The 23,242-nt window shown below is 41.4% G+C and overlaps 1 protein-coding gene across 5 annotated transcripts in view; it reads right to left on the bottom strand.

Moving 5' to 3' along the window:
- Nucleotides 1–2,653: 2,653 nt before the first annotated feature.
- Nucleotides 2,654–23,242, bottom strand: part of LOC121330953 (C-Jun-amino-terminal kinase-interacting protein 3-like) — a 227,200-nt gene continuing 206,611 nt past the window's right edge. For 4 of the 5 annotated variants that reach the window (XM_041277960.1, XM_041277964.1, XM_041277961.1 and 1 more), the window contains 8 exons: nt 19,595–19,662; nt 19,211–19,359; nt 18,344–18,515; nt 12,207–12,320; nt 10,840–10,878; nt 6,289–6,468; nt 4,062–4,208; nt 2,654–3,225 (listed from right to left, as the gene is read on the bottom strand). In XM_041277960.1, the coding sequence (XP_041133894.1) occupies nt 3,104–3,225; nt 4,062–4,208; nt 6,289–6,468; nt 10,840–10,878; nt 12,207–12,320; nt 18,344–18,515; nt 19,211–19,359; nt 19,595–19,662 (991 nt within the window). In that variant the 3' untranslated portion in view covers nt 2,654–3,103. The remainder of the gene's footprint in view (nt 3,226–4,061; nt 4,209–6,288; nt 6,469–10,839; nt 10,879–12,206; nt 12,321–18,343; nt 18,516–19,210; nt 19,360–19,594; nt 19,663–23,242) is intronic. The other variant, XM_041277963.1, reaches the window with a different exon arrangement.

Raw genomic sequence — 23,242 nt, 5'->3', positions numbered from 1 at the left:
TTCAGCCCCCTACAGGATATTCTGTATAGTGATGAAGCAGAGGTGTACACACACACAAACACGCCTGTGTTTCATAACACAAATATGTTTATTACATATAGATAAAGTTCCATGTTTTAATGAGTGTATTACATAGCACTGGGAAGGAAGCAGGGAGATAATCTTACAGCAGTCTTTACAAGAAGCCTTTTCATACATCAGAATGAGTGTACAGGCCCATGGGACACAACAAACAATGAAGTTTACACGCATAAAATAGCGGAGCGATAGAGCCAGCCAGAGCTCCCCTGGCCTTGCTGCTGGTCACAGCGGGGTAGCATGGACTAAGACTGCCAGTGTTCCCCTTGCTACTGGTCACAGAGGGGCAGCACGGCCTGAGACTGCCAGCGTTCCCCTTGCTGCTGGTCACAGAGGGGCAGCATAGACTGAGACTGCCAGCATTCCCCTTGCTGCTGGTCACAGAGCGGCAGCACAGACTGAGACTGCCAGCGTTCCCCTTGCTGCTGGTCTAACTAGTGCAGAAAAGAGAACCTTGCCCTTGATGAATGTTGTAGCAGCCAAGGGACCGGAGCAACATCACTAAAGCTTGCTAATTAAGCAATGCCATGAGGCAATCAGCTGTTGAAATCCCAGGAAGCCATACGAATCCTGATTCCATTAAACAGTCCATGCAGTTCCGGCTCATTCTAGGAGCTCTCAACGCCTTTTCCAGAGATGATGCAAAGGGTTTGGAAGTGATTTTATGCCAACAAACTATATATTTTTTACCATTAGTAAGTATACAGTCCCACTGTGGACCCTTGCTAAGACTGCTGCTCTCTTTGACTTGGGTGCAGATATTATCTGTCTGAGCTGCAGCTTCTATTGGCTAGATATCTGGAAGCAAGTCATCCTGCGCTCTGGATCAAGAATCTTACACAGCATGGATGCTGTCCTGCCCTATAGGGGCAGTGCAGTCTTGTCATCCATTAAACACGAAATAATGCTGGATTTAGAAGTACTAAAAGAACATTATGTGAATAAAGACTTCAGTTGAGTTGTTTGTCATTGGAGTTTCAGTATTTCTGTTTTCCTATCTTCACTTCTGAACCCTGTGCTCTCTCCTACTCTCTTGAATTGTTTTCCTGTCATTTCCTATATTTGGTTTAGTTGACTGTTGTTTTGAGGTTTGGTATCGACTCAGTTGTTAAATACTCTTTAAAAACAAGAAATACTTTAAAATAATAATACAATATAAACAGTTTTTGTGGATAGCTTTGGCTGCTGTGTTATCTTTCACAGGTACCCCCTGCTACAGCTAACAAAATAATCCAGTAAATCTTACATTTAAATTACCATAATTTTGTACGGATTTTTGGGTAAGAATGACGCACATATTGTCGTAAACTTTCATTTTTAATGTGGTTTTTATTTTCTCAGCATAAATAATAAATAAAATTAAAAAAAACAATCTTGTACATTTTCAGTCCTACACTTAAACGCAGAGACACTGAAAACACTAAGGGGGACATGTATCAAGAACGACCGATGCAGCATTAAATTGTCGGTGTAAAGTAATGCTCTGCCACGGCACAAATTTTATCCCATCCTGAATGTATTAACTGGCCCAAAATTAATGAGGCACGCTGTAAGCTGACACATTTAAATGCGCTGTGCCGGTGCTCAAAATGGGCTACCAGCAGCACAGATTAAGACTAATCCTCCCCTCCAAATGGCTACCTGAACTGAACAATAGGTAGGCCATTTGGAGAGGCAGAAATGACAGTTAAAAATAGACTAACCTGTGTTTTAAATAAAATGCACAGATTTTAACCCACTAAAGCCCAGAAATGCCTTGTGTTGACTAACAGTCTTGAGTTTATATTATTATTATACGACAGATAAAACCAGTATACATAATGAAAAGAACAACTTAATGAACCAAGTTTATTACAAACAATTGTACATAATGAAATAGCCGGTATAGAGCTATAATTTCATCCTCAGGGAGATCAAAAATGGTAATGCGGACCCTAAATACTCCCCCTCTATTCCTGGGTTGTTCAGGAAGGTTAGCAAGTAGCCTGCACTCTCCATCATAAGAAATGATTGCTGCCATAATGCTCTTTCCTATCAGCTGCTTTCTGACTTTGACTTATTTGTGGACCCTTTTAGGGCCAGCGCAGCTGTTCTGCAGCTTTATAAATCTCATTTTAATATCACAACTTCATTTACAAATGAGCTCCACCTACAATTTGCCCATCCATATAATTAAGGTTTGACAAGCCATAAAAAGCATGGCTAATGAGCAGCGGAGTGCACTGCGCGGTGGAGTGCATTTTGGCGGTGCTGAACGGCCTTAACTTGCCAAAAGTGTCATGATACATCCTGGGCAATTTTAAGGCTGGCGTATACTTGGCACGCTGGCTAATGCTATCATAAACGCTTGATACATGACCCTCTAATGGCTTGTTTCACAGACTGTGATTAGCAGTAATCTCGGATTATTGTTACTTTAGGTAAAGTAACCCAAGATCAGTGTTAATCAGGGTCTGTGAAACCAGCCTAAAGTCATTCACGGGGACCCCCATGGCCCTTTCTTCCAGTAATGTATAAAATGTACAAAGGACCTAGAAAGCAAAGCAAGCATATATTATAAATATATATATATATATATATATATATCAACTTTCTAACTGTTTTTGACAATCCACAGTTAATTTGGTACAGAACAGCCTCGAAACTGGACCATTCCACCAACAAAAGAGATACTCGGAGCCAACAGTCACCCAGCATCACAAATCCCACGAGTATTCAATACAGTGGACCGATTTCTTTGCATCTTTCTAGCAGATTTCACAGCTAAGTGATAATAGATTCAATGGCAAACGTTTCGACAGGATATTCTTTGTCATTGCATTTATTAAGTTCCTTTTAAGTTCAATAGCTTTTTTACAAGGTGTGTGGTGAGCCCCTGTAGACCAGAAGCAGGGGGGAGCGGGACACTGGGGGGTGGGGACGACACAGGGAGGTTCCAGTGGGAGCAGGTTACTGTTGTTTTTCAGTGGTTAGGATGCAGGGTGCTGTTCGGGGGAGGGGGTGCATTGTGTCTGTCTGTCTGTCCTCACTCTGAGACATAGGACACCTGCCAAACGATGATGTGGCTGCGCTCTGCCTTAGACAGGGTGGATTTGACCTGTGGAACCTCGCTGGAGCCCTCTTCTGTCTCATCATCCTCGCCATCGCCTGGGACAGAGGCACACATTCAACAGCATCCTGTTAAAGCTGGATTGAGGCCCGGGTCCATATGAATTGATAGTTACACTAGCTAGTCAAAGGAGCAGGTCTCATATATTTAAGAACTTGTAGCTAGCAAAATAGTTCCACACATTTTCCCTATTTCCCCTCTACTCATGATATTGGTCTTAAATGTGCAGTTTAAAAAGAAACACATGTTTAGCAAACAAGTATTTTCATTTTAAAATATGAAATCTGGTACAACACTAGGTTAAAAAATATCTGTTTGCAAGCCAGGCTTTTAGCCTACCTTGGTCAACTGAAATTGTCCCCACCGCTTCATTGACTTTGCTGTAACAAGTGCTGCACATTTGAGATGTATATAATTAATGGAAGTGCAAAATAGGAAAGATTTATGGAATTATAATGGCTTCTGTCCTGGCAATAACCAGTCAGCTGCTTCCCCTATTGACTGTCATGCTTTCAGCCAGTAACATGACCCAGAAGACACTGCTGGTGTGAAATGACCCAGGAAGTAAAGCAAGTACAGTACCAGATATCACATTTTAAAATGAAAACATGTGTTTGCTAAAACTAATGGAGGTACAAAATAGGTAAGATTAATGAAATGATTTTGTTGGCTACATTTACTTCTCTATCAAATGTGCTTGGTATTTATCAAGGATAAACCTGCTATATGCTGCAGCCCGTGGACTGAGAGACTCCCAAGTGATTACTGGATAGTGTTTTTTTGAGTTATACTAATGCAGATTTTTAGATCAAGTTCCTGAAAGAAAGGTGAAATATACTAACATAAAATCAGTGTGCTGTGCTGCGCTACTCACCAATGCGGAAGTCAATATAGCCCTCTCCTCCACTCAGTACCAGGACGTTGTGCAGACGCTGGGAGTCGACTTCAGGGGGTGCTGTGGAGTCAGGGGCCTCTGTTGGGCTGTCGAGAATGCTTCCATTCAAGGTGGCCAGCACATTGCCTGCATTTTGAAATTCCACAATAATAAATGAAGACCAACTCAAAAATATATATATATATATATATATATATATATATATATATATATATATATATATATATATATATATATATATACACACATACACATGTTTAAAATATGTAAATACAGTTTGGATCACTGCAGTTCTCAAAACGTCATGTTGGGTCTTAACCTTTCCGCTACAGTGCCGCTAGAAATCCTTCATATATGAACGATGATGTAATGGTGACTTTAGATGCCCATTTTAAGCATTTTTAAACAACCATTTGTTGCTAAGCAAATGACAGATATCTTCAAAAGGCTTCAACAACCGATTAGGGGCGATTTATATACTTGCAAAATGAAAGTAAAGTTAGATAGGATGGTCAGTGGTGATATCAGACCAGGAAGAGACAGGCACAAGTACTGTAGGGTTGAGGCGCAACTGTGCTTGTATTTAATTAGAAAATATTCAAACAAAACACTTCACAAAACAAAACTGCACGGTGGTCAAAACAAACAGACAATCTTTTAATAAGTACTGTGCTGGTGTAAAACTGGCATGTGTAGCAACTGTTATTTGAACTTTCTTTGATCTTTTCACTTACATTCCTCCTCTGACCAACTCAACCCTAGTCAGCAAAAGCCGCTAGTTTTTATACCGTGGTCAAATAATTAACTGTCAATCTATTACCTAGTTTATCCCTCAATCACATTCTACACAGGCTTTCCCACACGAGTGGTCAACAGCCAGTAACTTTGTCAGTAGCTTATTAGCTGCCAACCACGCATTCTCATGAGATTTGACAGAGACAAAACGCAAACCTCATCCCGGCCAATCTACACTAAAATAAACACACTAAAACACACCTAAATGACAATAGTACATAATAATAATACAAAATAAACACAGGGACAGGGGTACCCTGTCACAGACAGACAAAAAGCTAGACGAGTTTTAGTTGTTAGTTTTCTGTCTGGAGATTCGTCGCACATAAGTACAAGCTTACAAGAAATCATACTAAATTGTCCAAAATGCCCATAAACCCAAAAATAAATTAATACAACATTAACTGTAGTGAAATATTCATATGATAAACTTCAGTGAAGACTCTCCAATCAAAATGCATTTCACTAAAGCCCCAAGTCAATACAGATACCTTTTATTATGAAGGGCAGCATTTCTGTATCTTAGGTTTCGATTTTGATTACCATATATGTAATGATTTTAAAGCTCAGCATTACTGGAGAGCATACTACATTGCTTTACATAACCAAGAATGTTTACTGACCCAAAATAACTTTTTTACATAAGATGTTGATGAGTTCACAGATCTATCTGTAGCAAACTTTTTCACATTGCGCACCCGCAAAACAATTTGATGTAAAATGAAAGCCAGACACGTTACTTATAAAATTCTTTCTGATGCTAGTTCCTGAGGGTTGTAGCTACCACTGATAATTTTACAGTTTTGGGGTATGAGATCACTAAATTACACTTATGAGGATATTTCTAAAGAAAAATTAATCACATTTTGAAACTTATTTTTTACATTCAAACTAGGTAATCGTAGGGTACACTTCACCATAGAGTGAAAAAGTTATTCTCTTAATAATCTTCAGACAGCTGTTTAGAAAGGTATAATACAGTATTACTTCAGTGGACATTTGCCTTGATACAACAAGCCGAAAGTTAAGTTATGTCAGTCAGACCTCAAACAGGTAAAATTTTCACCACAGTGGAAGGATTAAAGCATCCCAGTGATTCTGCCTCAACAACATGACTAGATACCCCATTCCATACCCTCACCACTCTGTAAAGACATCTCCTTCCCTCTGACCTAAATCTAGCTCGGAAACTGTGTCCTCTGGTCTTGGTTTCTGTGCTGTGTTTAAAGTATTGGTTATGGTTAACTTTGTCAACTCCTTTAAGATTTTAAAGACTTTAATCATGTCCCCCCCTAATTCTTTTTTGTTCTAAGCTAAATAGTCAGTTTGTCCTTCCTGCCTGCATAGCTCTTTCATTTAAGCCCTGGGATTGGTCTGGTTGCTCTTCAATGGCCTCTCTCTGGTGTTGTACCTGGCACTGACACGAAGAACTTGACAGCATCCCTGTGCCCGTGGAAGCAGAGCTGCGCCTGGGCCATGGAGCAGTAGGGGATGAAGCTCCCGGCCGTGCGCTCCGTGCTGTCATCGGCGTACACGTGGATCACTCCTCCCGACCGGCCGCCCTCCAGGGACGAAGGGGATGTCTTATTGGCTGCAAAAACAAGACACTTGGGGGTCGGTGTAGTAACATGGGCCAGTAGCAGCGCAAACATACAGCAATTTGCATTTTCACTGCGACACTAGCAAAGCAAACATTTTGTTGTATGTAGCAAGAGAAAATATGTTCATGAAAAGAGCTGCAATATACTAATTTAAATATTTATTGCGTCTTCTTAGCGAGATTTCTATTGTGAGAGTCGGGCGCCACTGTTCAAATAGTTGAGTTGACGTTTGCTGCAGCAGACGGTGCCAGAAGGATAACATCTATACATGCAAGGGTGCAAGAATCAAAATAACATTATTTTTATTAGGAGGTGTCGGGTTTAAAAAAAATACAATAAAATTACATGCACACACAGTTATAGTATTCAATGTACATGCATAAATCACTGCGCTGAAATAACACTAATGCCCATTATCAACAAATATATAAATACGCCTATGCAGTATACAGTATATATATACAGTATATAGTACAGCAGTAAAATCAAATGAGCACCTCACACACTTTCTTTTTACTTTAGCCTATAGGCTACCAGTATTTATTTTACTGCATTTTAAAAATAGGTATTTTAAGATATTTCACAAACAGAAATAATTGCATTGTCACATTCAAAATGTTTCTCTAGAGTTATTATACAATAAATGTTTTTAAATATTGAAATGCTAAATTGTAGAATATTTAGTTTATGTCCACCTTTTAAATGCATTCTATTTTTGCCATCAGTGTATTAGCAAACAAAATAAGAACATAAATAAATGACAACAGACACATTGAATGGCCTACTGGAGAGAGCGATCTTTAGAAGAAATATTTCCAATCTTTGATGCAGCTTGTGTCTTTTTCGTTGAAGGTTTATAAGTGTAACAGGTAGAGTGTCTATAAGGCAAATGTTTGCTATACTTATTGTGATAAATTCTTTCAGAAATGGGAAGTTTCACAGGGAACTACATAGAACACAGCCATGGGTAAACTTCACGGAAATCATGAAATATGTGATAACCATGAAAAAAATGCAGCCTAACTATGGTGACTCCTGTATACACCCTTAACCACGGTGAATCCTGTATATACCCTTAACCATGATGAATCCTGTACACACCCTTAACCATGATGAATTCTGCATACACCCTTAACCATGATGAATCCTGTATACACCCTTAACCATGATGAATCCTGTATACACCCTTAACCATGATGAATCCTGTATACACCCTTAACCATGATGAATCCTGTATACACCCTTAACCATGATGAATCCTGTATACACCTGTAGCAGGGAGAGATCTGTGCTGACTCTGCTGGCATGTTCACAGTACTGCAGGAAGAGGGTGGCAGCCTTCCAACAACCGCCTGTGAGTCATGGCAGTGACACGGGGAGGTGGGAAGGTAGGTGTGTGGACTTTCCCCCTCTCTGAATAGCTGAGAGGCGAGTCTTGGCAGATTGCTAGCCCTATATAAAAAATGCTCTGCTGTTTCCTCAGGTCTGCCTTTGTAGACGCGCTGTGTGTGTGCGGAAGTGCTGGTCGAGGACGGAGAGACCAGCTGAGACCAGCTGAGACCAGCTGAGAACAGCGAACAAGTCAGAGAGTGACAGCGGGGAACCCTTGGGCAGACCCCAAACTATTGTGTAGAGCAGGCAGGGAGCTGACAGAGTAGGACGGTGATCCGGGTCATGTGGGTAGCGGCGACCGGGATAACGCTGCCGAGTGCAGCACCTTTTATTTGTAGTTTTATTACTGTTTTATTTTCCCTTGTTCTTTTCGCCTTCTGTTTTCATTATTATTTCTTTGAGCACCTGCGAGTGCACTTGCTGTTCGCTTACCAGCTGTGGTATTTCCGTGGTGCTGTCTATCATCATTGATAGGCAGCCCACGGCCAACAGTGCCCTCTGCCGGAAAAAATAAGAACTGGTCTAAAAATAAAACTGGGCACCTGTGTGGTGTTTTCAATTACACCTGTCTGTCTCCTAGTCAGTGAATTACCACACCCCTTCCACAACACCCTTAACCATGATGAATCCTGTATACACCCTTAACCATGATGAATCCTGTATACACCCTTAACCATGATGAATCCTGTAAACAGCCTTAGCACAGCACTAACCAGCCCTTTAGTCCTCAATGTTTCAATATAAGAAGATCGTAAAAATAAATAAATATAAAAAAAAGAAACTTCTACCCATAAAACTCTGACCCATATACAAGTATTAATATTCAGGAACCAACAATTTACTGGCCAAGGGCATTCAAATATGTAGTGCATTTTAACTAATGGTAAGTATATACGTCTTTTGTTTTCTGTTTCGTTCTTTGCTTGTTTGACATTTTCCATTTCGTGATATGGGCAAAATAATTTGCACAAACACCGAAATAACCTTTTTTTGAACAAGTATTTCTATTCATTTTTCCAACTTTTCTCCCATTTTTTGGAATATCCAATTATTATTCAATCTGGCTCACAAAAGAATAGACAGCTTCTTCAGTCTTTGAATAAAGCGAAATGATCAAAAAAAAAGAAAAAAGAAAAGTAAAGCCCACAAATCATTAAATAATATTGCAGATTGGGAATAAGTCAACTGCTCCTACACTGACCGATATCACAGGAAGTGAGCAGGCACCAGGAATCACAGCACTATCCAATGTATAAAGTATACTTTTTTTTAAAGAATCTGCACTGAAGCAGTTCAAGGTGAAGTAGCTAACACAAGCACAACCAAAGAGAAATTAACTTAAAATAAAAACACATTATACAAGATTTAAAGAATATTCAAAGCAGAACTTCAATAAGAAGACAGTGAGGGTTTTTTTCAGAATTATTATATTTTTAAAGGTGTTTGAAACAAACACCGTTATATTTAGGAAGTCCAGGGTCTATTGTATTAGTAACTGCTAAACTGCAGACATTAGACGATTTAATTCTACTAAACTTATTTACTGCAATAGCATTACTTCTCTTAATCATAATTTAATAAATGAAGGAATCGACTGTTTGTATTCATGTTTTCAGAGAAACTACACCTTTTGTTAAAATGAGGCCCAGGTTTAATATTCACATCACTGCCCTAATAATGACTATTTACAGCCTCATGTCTTCAAGTGCTTGAAGATAATGTTTGGCACTTGCATTAGCTGAATAGATTTCAAAAGGTGCAGTTTTGAAAGAAACACATCTTATATCAAACATATATTTTCATTTTAAAACATATCTGGTACTTTTAGGTTAAAGAAAGTTCTTAGTTTCTATGACTTATTCCTAGGAAGCATGTTACACTTGTACTTCCTGGGTATGTTACTGACTGAAATCATGCCAGTTAATAGGGGAAGCAGCTGGGTTAGTTAATTACAGGAAAAAGGCAGTTTAAATGGTGGCGAGTGAAAGCAAGGCTTGCAAACAGAAATTTCTTTAACCAAGTGTAGCACCAGATATCATGTTATAGAATATAACGTTAGAATATAACGTGTTTCTTTCAGAACTATATATATATATATATTGTGAGATACAAAATTCTGTTTTTCTCCAGCTCGGAGAAGGCCATGTGCCTGTGCCTCCTGACCCCTGAACTTTCAACTCCACTTATCCACGAGCTCTCAGAGCAGGCTGAGCTTTCAACTCCACTTATTCACGAGCTCTCAGAGCAGGCTGAGCTTTCAACTCTGCTTATCCACAAGCTCTCAGAGCAGGCTGAGCTTTCAACTCTGCTTATTCACGAGCTCTCAGAGCAGGCTGAGCTTTCAACTCTGCTTATTCACGAGCTCTCAGAGCAGGCTGAGCTTTCAACTCTGCTTATCCACGAGCTCTCAGAGCAGGCTGAGCTTTCAACTCTGCTTATTCACGAGCTCTCAGAGCAGGCAGGGCGAGCCGAGCTTTCTCTGGACTCAGGAAGTATAGCCACAGGCTGGATATGGACAGATACAAATGTATTTCAATCCATATTGCATTGTGTCCAACACACTGGACATAAATATAAAATCAGAAATGTACATCAGAATAATGTACAGTACTGTCAAGAATTATAGCAGCACTTATACAAATCATGTTGATCATTGTGAAAATGATGTTCCAGTGACACAAGTAAAAACTGAAATACAGTAAGAAAAAATACCAATTAATAATAATCTAAGCAGAAACAGCAATCGAGAAATACACAGACCACTGTAATAGGATACTAAACAGGTGAGACATTATTCTTTAAGTTAGCTGTAGAAGTGTTTCTATCATTCTTAACAATACTTTTCAGATACAAAGTTCTGGTTCTGTTTTCTTAGTGGGGAGCTATTTTGAAAGCAGGCTATAAAGCAAAAAACAGGAAACACGAGACACATGGCAGGGAAGGAGGAAGAATGGAGCTCTCAGACTTACCCCTCAGACCCAGGAGCTGTCCCCGGTGTAGGACTACAGCTAGAGGAGAGAGGAGAGGAGATGGGAGATGAGAGGAGAAAGGAGAGATAGAGGGGAGAGAGCAAGAAGAGAGGAGAGGGGAGGGGGAGAGGAGAGGGGTGAGAAGAGAGAGGGGGAAATAAGGTTGAGGGAGGGAGTGGATCGAGAGTGCAAGAAAGAAAAGGGGAGGGAGTGGAAGAGAATAAAGACAGGTAAAGATCTGTTTGTCACTAGAGAGGATTAACAAGCCATCTGCTGTACAGGTCTGAGGTGAGAATGAAATGTGCAGATGAACACTAACACTTACCAAGACTAGTTCCACTTATCCAGGGTGAGTTACAGGCATTTAGGTCATTTAGATTTATCAGTTTATCAGAGGCAAGGAAACTGTCTACCTGGTTGAGTGGCTTATTAACAGAAAGCTAAGACAACAGACAGCTAAATTATCTGTAAAAATTTCTCAAAGCATTTTTTCATCCAAATATTTAGTATTTATTTTTCTGAAAAGACAACAGTTACAATACAAAACTACTTAAGATTATTTGCAAGCTGTTTAATGTCCCAGTTGTTTATTTTTAACTTTACTGGAAGCTTTCAAAAAAAATATACACTTTGTAGAGAGCTTTGAGGTTTTATCTGCTCGGGAGAGGTCAAGGACTGAAAGGCAGGTAGGGGTGTGCATTCTGACTGAGGTGTGATTTCTTTCTCGCTCTCCCTCCTTCATGCCCATTACATTCCAATAAATGACTCTTCCTGAGGGCATTGTTTTAAATATATATTTCTCCAACATGTACAATAAAACCAAACAAATGCTTTCCATTTATTTTATTTAAATGAACTCAAACTCCCAGAAGCCAGACGCATTGGCTCACATTTGAGTGCCAATCCCTGCTTTTCCTTTGACTGATGTGTTTTTAGTGTCAGACTAATTCTTTCTTGCAAAGTTGATCAGAATTGTAGCATTGAAGTATCTGCAAGGAGCGTTCAAAAAATATTCTTCACTAAGAGCTTCAAATAAATTACCATTAAAAACACATTCACCTTTACCATAATGTAAAGAAAATGACAGAAAGATATATTAGAAAAGATCTACTGGAATTATTTTGTTAATGTACTTTATTATGTATGGTTTTAATTTTTTGTAGGGTAGAAATCCAGCTCAAGTGGACCAAATCCTGTGGAGACATTGCTATTCACCTTTTAAAGGACAGGGTACCGTAGATACTCACTCTCAGTCTAAGGGATAGAGATTACATTACATTAAAGGACAGGGTACCGTAGATACTCGCTCTCAGTGAAAGGGATAGAGATTACATTACATTAAAGGACAGGGTACTGTAGATACTCACTCTCAGTGAGAGGGATAGAGATCACCACTCCATTCCCTGTCCCTACCCAGAGTAGGTTTCCTGCGATCAGCAGCGCTGTGATTCGCACAAACGAGAAGCCCAGCTTTCCAGTACCTGACAATCAATCAGAAGAAGGGGTTTAATAATGAAGCATGTCTAAGACACCTAGGAATGGTTGTTAATATGTTAATAATAGGTACAGCCATATACAACATATATGCACGCACCCCCCGCCTCTCAAATTAATTATTATTTAACAATTGGGAATACTGCAAAACAATACACAATTCAGCAGGCGTTTTGCATTCAAACAACACCATGGCAGTAACAATGTTCAAGAGTTCTGCATAGTCAAAAAGACTTCAGTTTTTAGCTTGCGTTCCAAACAATTCTAAACTTCAAACATAAAGCAAGGAAATAAACAGCCCTTTCCTGTTTCCAGAAGATCAGTTTCCTCGGTTTCTCTGGTCAGCCACTCACCAACCAAAAAGAGATCGAACCATATTGCCTGTACCGTGTTTCTCAAATTTTGAAAACTTAAACTTAAACTTAAAAAAAAAAATATCCAGTCCGTTATTGGCTGTTTAACAAAGAATCATTTTTGCTTGTACCTTTGTCAAAACCAAACTTTAATACAACCCTTTTAACCCTGTTTTTTTCTTAATTTCACCTCAAGCGATGCTCGTGAGAATATCGAAGCATTCAGTTCTAATTCCATCTAAAGCTCATGAGAATATCAAGGGATTCAATTCTAATTCCACCTCATATGATACTCGTGAGAATATCGGGGGATTCAGTTATAATTTCACCTCATGTGATACTCGTGAGATTATCGAGGGATTCAGTTATAATTTCACCTCATGTGATACTCGTGAGATTATCGAGGGATTCAGTTATAATTTCACCTCATGCGATTCTCGTGAGAATATCAGGGGATTCAGTTCTAATTCCACCTGAAGCTCATGAGAATATCAGGGGATGCAGTTTTAATTCCACCTGAAGCTCATGAGAATATCAGGAGATTCAGTTCTAATTCCACCTCAAACTCATAAGAATATCTGAGGATTTAGTTCTAATTCCACCTCACGTGATGCTCGTGAAAATATCGGGGGATTCAGTTCTAATTCCACCTCAAGCTCCTCAAACTCATGAAAATATCGTGTGATTCAGTTCTAACTTCACCTGAGACACTGTGATTCAACATGGGCTGACAAGTAGTGTGGTTGAACCAAGCCTGCAGGGGGTGCATATGCAGGAGACCCAGTGGAAGGGTGTTTGATGCTGCTGCCAGCAGGCCCATAAGCCTCTGGAAGATCACTGCCATCTGACAGTGTGGCCAACATGAGCCCTTTGTCGTGGCACATCCTTAGATAGGTAACTGTCTGGTTGGGCAATGGCTCTTTACATAATTCACTTGCAGGCCCAGCCGATGTAGGTGGATGGTGATGAGCTGTGTGCTTGTGTGCTTGCGCAGGAGACTTGGCGCAAATGAGCCAATTGTCCAGGTAGTTAAGAACCCTGATGCCTTTGAGTCTCAACGTGGCCAGTATAGCCTCCATGCATTTCGTAAATATGAGTGGTGCTAGGGAGAGGCCGAACAGCATAACATAGAACTGGTATACTGTTCCGTGAAAAGCGAACCTCAGGTACTTTCTGTGCACTGGTTTTATGGGGATGTGAAAATAGGCGTCCCTTAACCACCACCATGGTGAACCAGTCGTCTGGCCTGATGGACTGCAATAGCCACTGCGATGTTTGCATCTTGAACCGTATCTGGCTTTGATACAGGTTTACCTGTCTGAGATCGAGGATTGGTCTTAGGCCGCCATCACGTTTTGGCACCAGAAAGTACCAGAAAGGAATAGAACCCCCTGTTCTTGTAGGTGGGGAATACTATGCAAATGGTCAGCTTTTGCTGCTACCTCCTGAGCTACCTGAGTGGCGGCTTCAGGGTCTGTGACAGTAGTTATTGTCATGCCCAGAAAGGATGGTGGGCCGTGTTGGAATTGAAGAGAGTAACCAGTTTGGACAGTAGTAAGCACCCAGGGGTCTGTTGTGCACTGGTTCCAGTAGTCTAGGTGACTTTGTAAAAGGAGACCTGGACCTGTGGCACCAAAATTCTAGGCCTGCTGCTTCATTTGGGGCACAGCCCGTGCCTGTTGCCTAGGTGCAGGGTGCTTTAAAAAACACCTGCCTCCGTGCAAAGCATCTGCAGGCTGTCTCTGGGTGGGTCCACCAGAAGTGGAAGACACTTCTTGTGCTGGTTTCTGTTGAAAGTGAGGTCTAGGGTGCCACTGCGCTGCAGGCGTATGTGGTGGAGGCGGATGCTTAGAGAGAAGGCGTGCCAGCTTGGTGGACTCCTGTGCGTAATGGCATCGCTGCAGCATCTCGTCCACCACCAGCCCAAACATGTGACCTGGGTTAACTGGAGCGTCCAGCAGTGCTTTCTTATCTCCGTCAAGTACACATGCTTGGGAAAGCCAAAGCTGCCTGCGAACAGTCACCATTGCTGCCAGATTCCTACCTACCGTCTGTCCACTGAGCTTGGACAGCCGGAGCAGGTTCCTGGAGACCAAGCGCAGCTAGTCCAGCTGTAGGGATGAGGCCTTGTGGGTCTTGGCAATGGACTCAAGAAGGTGTGCCTGGTAAGCCACAAGGATATTATGGTAGTTTCCCAGGTGTGCATTAAAAGTACTAGTAGCTGCCACCTTGCTTTGCTTGTTCGGGCACACAGCATCCTTGGACAGCAAGGACAGGTTGGTAGGATGAACACGAGCTGCAATGGGTGCCCCTACTGGCAGAAATTGGGTCAGACGCAGTTTGTCTGCTTCGCACTCTTTATCGAGAGAGTCCACTGAATGGGAAACAGCTGTAGCTGTAGCTGGGTGTCTCCATGTGGACTGCAGTTCGAGTAGAAAATCCGGGTGAACCAGAGGGGCAGCGGAAGCAACAGAGGCTTCTCGTCGTAAAAACAGCGCCTCTCTTCCTTTGCTAGAGGCCTGGGTACCTGCAGGACTGCAGTAGCCCACTGCATCAGAGGTATAAGCTCTCCTGATAAGGAGAGCTGTGCCACCGGAACACTATCTGATTCTGCATCATCAGATGGGAAAACTGTCTTGATTGTCAGCCTCCTCAGAGGCAACAATAGACAACATACAGCTTCCATATCACAAGCCTCCGCCTGCAAAGGTGCAGGTGTGGCAGGAGGGAGGGTAGCTCGTGGTACCGGTGGGGCTGAATGCTCTTGCAGCAGTTCAGCAATGATAGCCTGCTGGGGTGAAACGGCTTCCCATATCTTATCCAACTGTCCCCTATCTGCCAAATGTGAGCAGCAAGCTTTCTTCTTTCTCTGCATGGTGACGCATGGCTTCTCGACTGGTCTCCCTCGAATGTGACTCCTATCCTTCCTAGACACAGAGCCAAGGGAAGAGGGTCCAGTCTCACTCACAGAACGTGGTGATGCAGAGCGCTGAGTAGCCGTAAGGAAGCACTCTCTTGAATGATGGGCCACTCGACTCTCAAGTACATGCTTGGAGAAAGAGAAACAGAAACCACACAAAGTGAAATCTGTAAGGGCTCTTTGAACATGCTCAGGGTCCGGACAGACTGTGCACTTATCGTGCCCATCCTTTGCAGGCAGCTTGGCCTTGCAGGAAACGCATGCATGTAATTCAGGCATGGAAATGGTGCAGTGTACACAGTAGTGCTGCACTTGGTATAGATACAAGGTGCACTCAGTACCGACACTCGGTACCTACACAATGCACTCAGTACTTACCCTCAGTACTGACTCCGTACACTTAGTACTTACACTCGGTACTGACACAGAGCTCTTGGTACCGACTCAGCTCCTTCAGGCTCTCGGGGGAGGAACAGCAGCTGTGTCTCACTGCTCTGACGAGAAGTCTTTGGTATAAAGTTTCAGGTTCAGGTGTCAAAGGGGAAACACCCATTTGTAATGGTTAATATTCCCTACTTGAAAGGGAAAAGTGACCTAAATATATATATATATATATACTATATATACACACACACACACACACACACACACACACACACACACACACACACTGTACAAAAATATAAACGCAACATGTAAAGTTAGTCCCATGTTCCATGAGCTGAAATAAAAGATCCCAGAAATTTTCCATATGCACAAAAAGCTTATTTCTCTCAAATTTTGTGCACAAATTTGTTTACATCCCTGTTAGTGAGCATTTCTCCTTTGCCAAAATAATCCATCCACCTGACAGTTGTGGCATATCAAGAAGCTGATTAAACAACATGATCATTACACAGGTGCACCTTGTGCTGAGGACAATAAAAAGTCACTCTAAAATGTGCAGTTTTGTCACACAACACAATTTCACAGATGTCTCAAGTTTTGAGGGAGCATGCAATTGGCATGCTGACTGCAGGAATGTCCACTAGAGCTGTTGCCAGAGAATTGAATGTTCATTTCTCTACCATAAGCCGCCTCCAACATCGTTTTAGAGAATTTGGCAGTACGCCCAACCTGCCTCACAACCGCAGTCCACGTGTAACCACGCCAGCCCACATCTAGCTTCTTCACCTGCGGGATCATCTGAGACCAGCCACTCAAAGCTGATGAAACTGTGGGTTTGCACAACCAAAGAATTTCTGCACAAACTGTCAGAAACCATCTCAGGGAAGCTCATCTGCGTGCTCATCGTCCTCACCAGGGTCTTGACCTGACTGCAGTTCGGTGTCGTAACCAACTTCAGTGGCAAATGCTCACCTTCGATGGCCACTGGCACGCTGGAGAAGTGTGCTCTTCACAGATGAATCCCGATTTCAACTGTACCGGGCAGATGGCAGACAGCATGTATGGCGTTGTGAGGGCAAGCAGTTTGCTGATGTCAACATTGTGAACAAAGTGCCCCATGGTGGCGGTGGGGTTATGGTATGGGCAGGCATAAGCTACAAACAACGAACACAATTGCATTTTATCGATGGCAATTTGAATGCACAGAGATACCGTGACGAGATCCTGAGGCCCACTGTCGTGCCATTCATCCGCTGCCATCACCTCATGTTTCAGCATGATAATGCATGGCCCCATGTCGCAAGGATCTGTACACAATTCCTGAAAGCTGAAAATGTCCCAGTTCTTCCATGGCCTGCATACTTACCAGACATGTCACCCATTGCGCATGTTTGGGATGCTCTAGATCGATGTGTACAACGTGTGTGAAATCCATAGAGTAAGAACATAAGAACATAAGAACATAAGAAAGTTTACAAACGAGAGGAGGCCATTCGGCCCATCTTGCTCGTTTGGTTGTTAGTAGCTTATTGATCCCAAAATCTCATCAAGCAGCTTCTTGAAGGATCCCAGGGTGTCAGCTTCAACAACATTACTGGGGAGTTGATTCCAGACCCTCACAATTCTCTGTGTAAAAAAGTGTCTCCTATATTCTGTTCTGAATGGCCTAATGAATTTATTTCAATTGACTGATTTTTATATGAACTGTAACTCAGTAAAATCTTTGAAATTGTTGCATGTTGAGTTTATATTTTTGTTATGTATATTTATTTTTTACAATTGCAGCATAACAACAACAGTGCAACAAAAAGTCACATCTCTTTTTTTTTGTGGTATAGATTTCAAAGCAGATGCCCTTCAAACGCTCATCAATGTCTTTATCTAGTAAATATACATCAGAAAACTTTTCAATCACATCATACAGGGTGATTGATATGGTAAACTTACTTTCTATCTTCCATAGTTTTGGGTATGGGTGTGTAACGCTGTTATATGCATTATTATCTGTGAGGTGTACATCATCAGCAGAATAAATCGATTCATCATAACCCCTTGGAACATCAAAAAATACAAATATTCTCATCTCATTCGCTGTAATAAGCATCCATTTTTTTACTCGGTGAATGCAGCCATCTATTTTTTAGTGCTCATCTCTGAATAGGCCAGTCTGTTAAGCACTTTTCTTAGGAACACGTTTAAACTTTGCAGATACACATATAACCCCCAGCACGCTATTCTCACTGGAGAGACAAATTTGAACTTGCATGCGCTCCATGTGAAAATCGCGGGATAAGCCTCAAGCGATGATTATGAGAATATCAAGGGATTCGGTTTAATTTGAGCAGCTTACCCAGCATCTTGCTGACGTAGGGCTCGATGTCGACGTCCTGCAGGTGCTGGTGTGTGAGAGCGTGGTAGAGCCGCAGCGTGGAGTCCAGGCGAATTGACACCCACACCCCATCCCCGATCCACGCCAGCTGCCGGACCTGGCTCTCCCGCCGTGGGTGAGCGTCAAATGATTTCTATTAGGAGAGAGGCACAGCTTGAGGATCCAGCAGCAAAGAAACATCTATATTTGTTTTAGGGCATTTAACAGGTAGGCAAGCCAACTATTCTAAGTGAGAATGTGGCTGGACTGACCTGATTGAATCTTGTAAGAATGTGGTCAGGTTAAATTGGGTATCTGATTTTCAATTGAACCTGGCCATATGTATGCAAGAGGGATGACTGGTCTCCTTGGAACTGAAGGTAAGCAGATGTTTGTGTGCTTTACCGTGAGGCACACTGTGATAGCTGTCAGCTGCAACTCCTCACCCAGCCTTAAAAGGGCCAAACTTTCCAAAGATATATTTTTTGGTATATTTTGATGATAAAACTGAGCTAAATTGCATGTTTCATGTGTGCAATCCAATTCTTAAGGTATAATATGAATAAAAAAGTATTTATCCTACATATGTAAATAAAATATAAAATAAAGATTGATTGATTGATGATATGTCTTGTTTAAGTTAGCAGGAGTTTACTATTACATCTTTACTGAGTTGACCCTTTTTTGCATAATTTACCCCTGGCCCCCCCCACTTTGTAGATATCACATAAAGCTGTGGCAATACCATAGACTTTTTATGAAGTTTGGTCCTGTGCAGGTAGTCAGAGTAGATCTCCTCCAATAATGCCTTTCTTTACAGTACCCCAGCCTGGAACCGCCTGCACTCACCTCAATCTGCATGGTCTTGGGCTGGATGACGTGGATCTTGTTCTTGTAGCCGCACCACACCCTGTCGTGGACCATGGCCATGCAGCGGATGGAATGGTGAGGCCGGCCCAGGTCCATCAGGTGGTAGTTACTGAGGTCCCACTGTCCGTCTACCAGGAGAAAGACACACAGCCAGTCAACACATTGGATAACGTCTCTTGCTAAAGGAATGAGCTGGAACAAAAAATTACTTGGGGCTTGATTGAAGTCTTTAAAATCTCAAAAGGAGTTGATAAAAGTTAACCATTGACACTATTTTAAGCGCAGAAACCAGAGGACACAGTTGGAAGGCCAGAGGGAAGTAGACACTTCTTCACACAGTGGTTAGGGTATGAAATGGGTTACCTTCAGCTCTGTGGAAGATAGCCAGTGTCCCGTCTGCTAATGCCACCAGCACACGGCCCTTCACGTGCCTGAAACAGAAGAAAGATTCATCAGCGCCTCTGGGTTCTCAACAGGAATTTTTCACAGCGTGGTGGTGGGAGGGATGGGGCGACGAGAGAAATGTAGATCCTCGCAACCCCCCGCAGGCGAGGTAGGACAAGTCATGCACATGCTTACGCTTTGTGGAAGTAGTTGTCAGTATATATAATATTCTATATCTATGGTTGTCAGTGGGTAGAGCCAGAGTCTGCGTCATAGGATGAAGTACTCCCTAGCAACGCATGGATGCCATTCCATGGAGGGGAAACTAGATTTTTGCCACAGTGTTATAATTTCTGTCCAACTGAGAAACCTGTTTTTACCTTTCAAAATATTAAGAATAGCCTACAATTACGTCAATATAATTAGTGCTGTTTTTATTCTTCTTTCAAAAATAGCATAAATATGAGGTTTTCTAAACATTTTTTTGGTTTAATTCCGAACTGTTGTTTTTTTTTTCCAATTGTAGTCTACTGCATAGTGGTAGTTTCTGTGTGTGATTTGTATTGGATTATTTGTAGTTAAAACAACATATGCTACTGTGACAGGTTATGGCTGAGCGGAGACGTCAGGCCAGAAGCAGGAACTGAAAACACACAGGTAACTACTGCTGTTGATAAAGAGACAGGTGGTTCGCCCGTTTATTAAACAAAAAATTTAATATAAATTTAATATATTTAAACAAAAATAAATTCTCACAGAGCACAAAAAGAGATTAACAAAAACAAATCACAAACACAAAATAAACTACACAGACAGGTCAGGCTGGGCAATCGCCTTCCTATATGTTTTTTTTTTTTTTTTTTATTCCTCTCCTCTCGTACTCTCCCCTGAACACCCATCACGAGTGCAGAGAGCTGCAGGTTTATATATCGTGGCCGAGGGGTTTAACTAGCTCGTAACTATTCTATTACCCCTCGGCCAAAATCTGCACGCGTTTGTTAATTCATAACTGGCAGGGGACAGTCTGCCACTTCGCCTCTGCCAGAACACATTTAAACAAAACAAAATGCGGCGCTTCGCCGTCATGTGTAAATACAAAAACAATAACCACGGCTTTCACCATCATAAATAACAAATACAATAAATAAATCATAATACATCATTACAAAATAACACAGGGGTGGAAGGGGAGACCCTGTTCTAAAAATAACAAAACAATAGATTCAAACAGCAGTGCTTTCCTACCACCCTCCTACAGCTACTTATTGATTTAAAAAAGCTATACTAATAACGTGCACCATCTCACATTTTAAATATTCTAATAAACTTTACTGTAATCATGTGATTGTGGAGTTTTGCTTTTGTTGTTCCGATATATATATATATATATATATATATATATATATATATAAACACACACACACACACACACACACACACACACACACACACACACACACACACACACATACAGCTCTGGAAAAAATTAAGAGACCACTGCAAACATTTTTCTCTGGTTTTACTATTTATAGGTATGTGTTTGGGTAAAATGAACATTTTTGTTTTATTTTATAAACTACTGACAACATTTTTCCCAAATTCCAAATAAAAATATTGTCATTTAGAGCATTTATTTGCAGAAAATGACAACTGGTCAAAATAACAAAAAAGATGCAGTGTTGTCAGACCTCGAATAATGCAAAGAAAATAAGTTCAGATTCATTTTTAAACAACACAATACTAATGTTTTAACTTAGGAAGAGTTCAGAAATCAATATTTGGTGAAATAACCCTGATTTTCAAGCACAGCTTTCATGCGTCTTGGCATGCTCTCCACTAGTCTTTCACATTGATGTTGGGTGACTTTATGCCACTCCTGGCGCAAAAATTCAAGCAGCTCGGCTTTGTTTGATGGCTTGTGACCATCCATCTTCCTCTTGATCACATTCCAGAGGTTTGCAATGGGGTTCAGGTCTGGAGATTGGGCTGGCCATGACAGGGTCTTGATCTGGTGGTCCTCCATCCACACCTTGATTGACCTGGCTGTGTGGCATGGAGCATTGTCCTGCTGGAAAAACCAATCCTCAGAGTTGGGGAACATTGTCAGAGCAGAAGGAAGCAAGTTTTCTTCCAGGACAACCTTGTACTTGGCTTGATTCATGCATCCTTCACAAAGACAAATCTGCCCGATTCCAGCCTTGCTGAAGCACCCCCAGATCATCACCGATCCTCCACCACATTTCACTGTGGGTGCGAGACACTGTGGCTTGTAGGCCTCTCCAGGTCTCCGTCTAACCATTAGACGACCAGGTGTTGGGCAAAGCTGAAAATTGGACTCATCAGAGAAGATGACCTTACTCCAGTCCTCTACGGTCCAATCCTTATGGTCTTTTGCAAACCTCATTGATTAAGGGCTTTTTTCTAGCTTTGCACAACTTCAGCCCTGCCCTTAGGAGCCTGTTTCGAACCGTCCTCGCCATGCACTTCACCCCAGCTGCCGTTTGCCATTCTTTTTGTAGGTCACTTGATGTCATCCTACGGTTGCTGAATGACATTCGAATGAGTTGGCGGTCATCCCGGTCAGTGGAGAGTCGTTTTCACCCTCTGCTGGTCTGTAGCTTTGTTGTCCCCAATGTGTGCTGCTTGACCTTGTTCTTATGAACCGCCGTCTTTGAAATTTTAAGGATGGAAGCAACTGTATCCCTCTGCCAGTAAAGCCAGAATTGAACCCTTCTTTTCCTCACTCAAAACTATCCTTTTCAACTCTTTGGGCATGGTCAATAGTTATTTATTGATTCCAATTACTTTTGAGGTAGTACTAGCACTGTTTTGCCATCCAGCTGGTCCTATTGCAAGAGGATAGTGATGACCACAGGAGTGGTTTTTATACTTTTCCTCGTTAAATAAGATTTGGTTCAGGTGATCCCCTAATCAGTACCTCATTCAGTAGAATGAGGTGTGCCTGTGTTGGAATTCAACAGACACTGGAATGGAATGGCTGCCATACATGTAGAGATGCTGATTTAAGAAAAATTTGCAGTGGTCTCTTAATTTTTTCTAGAGCTGTATGTGTGTGTGTGTGTGTGTGTGTGTGTGTGTGTGTGTGTGTGTTGTGTGTGTGTGTGTATATATATATATATATATATATATATATATATATTATATATATATATATATATATATATACACATACACACACACATACGCACACACACACACAGTATCAGTCAAAAGTTTGAGTACACTTGCTGGAAACTAGGTTTTTTTCATAATTGACAAGTTTTACGTTGTATACTTTTCTGTAAATATTTGAAAATGAAAACACATGTTACAATATACAAAACAAAACATAGTGTATCAAAGCAATGTTCAAGAAAATTGAAAATTGTCTCTAAATCTTGGATTCCTCAAAATAGCCACCGTTTGCCTTAATAACAGCCTCACAAACACGAGGCATTCGGTTAACAAGTTTCAACAGGAAATCACCCGACATGTCTTCCCAGCTCTTCTGCAGCAATTCCCAGAGATGTTGGGCACTTGTGGGTAGCTTTGTTTTGACTCTTCTGTCCAGTTCGTCCCATACAAGTTCTATGGGATTGAGGTCTGGAGACTGGGCAGCCCAGGTCA

This window comes from Polyodon spathula, chromosome 18 (genome assembly GCF_017654505.1).
Source record: "Polyodon spathula isolate WHYD16114869_AA chromosome 18, ASM1765450v1, whole genome shotgun sequence".
NCBI classification, from domain to species: domain Eukaryota; kingdom Metazoa; phylum Chordata; class Actinopteri; order Acipenseriformes; family Polyodontidae; genus Polyodon; species Polyodon spathula.
Note: the sequence above shows the minus strand (reverse complement) of the source record. Positions and strands in the feature narration are given on the sequence as shown.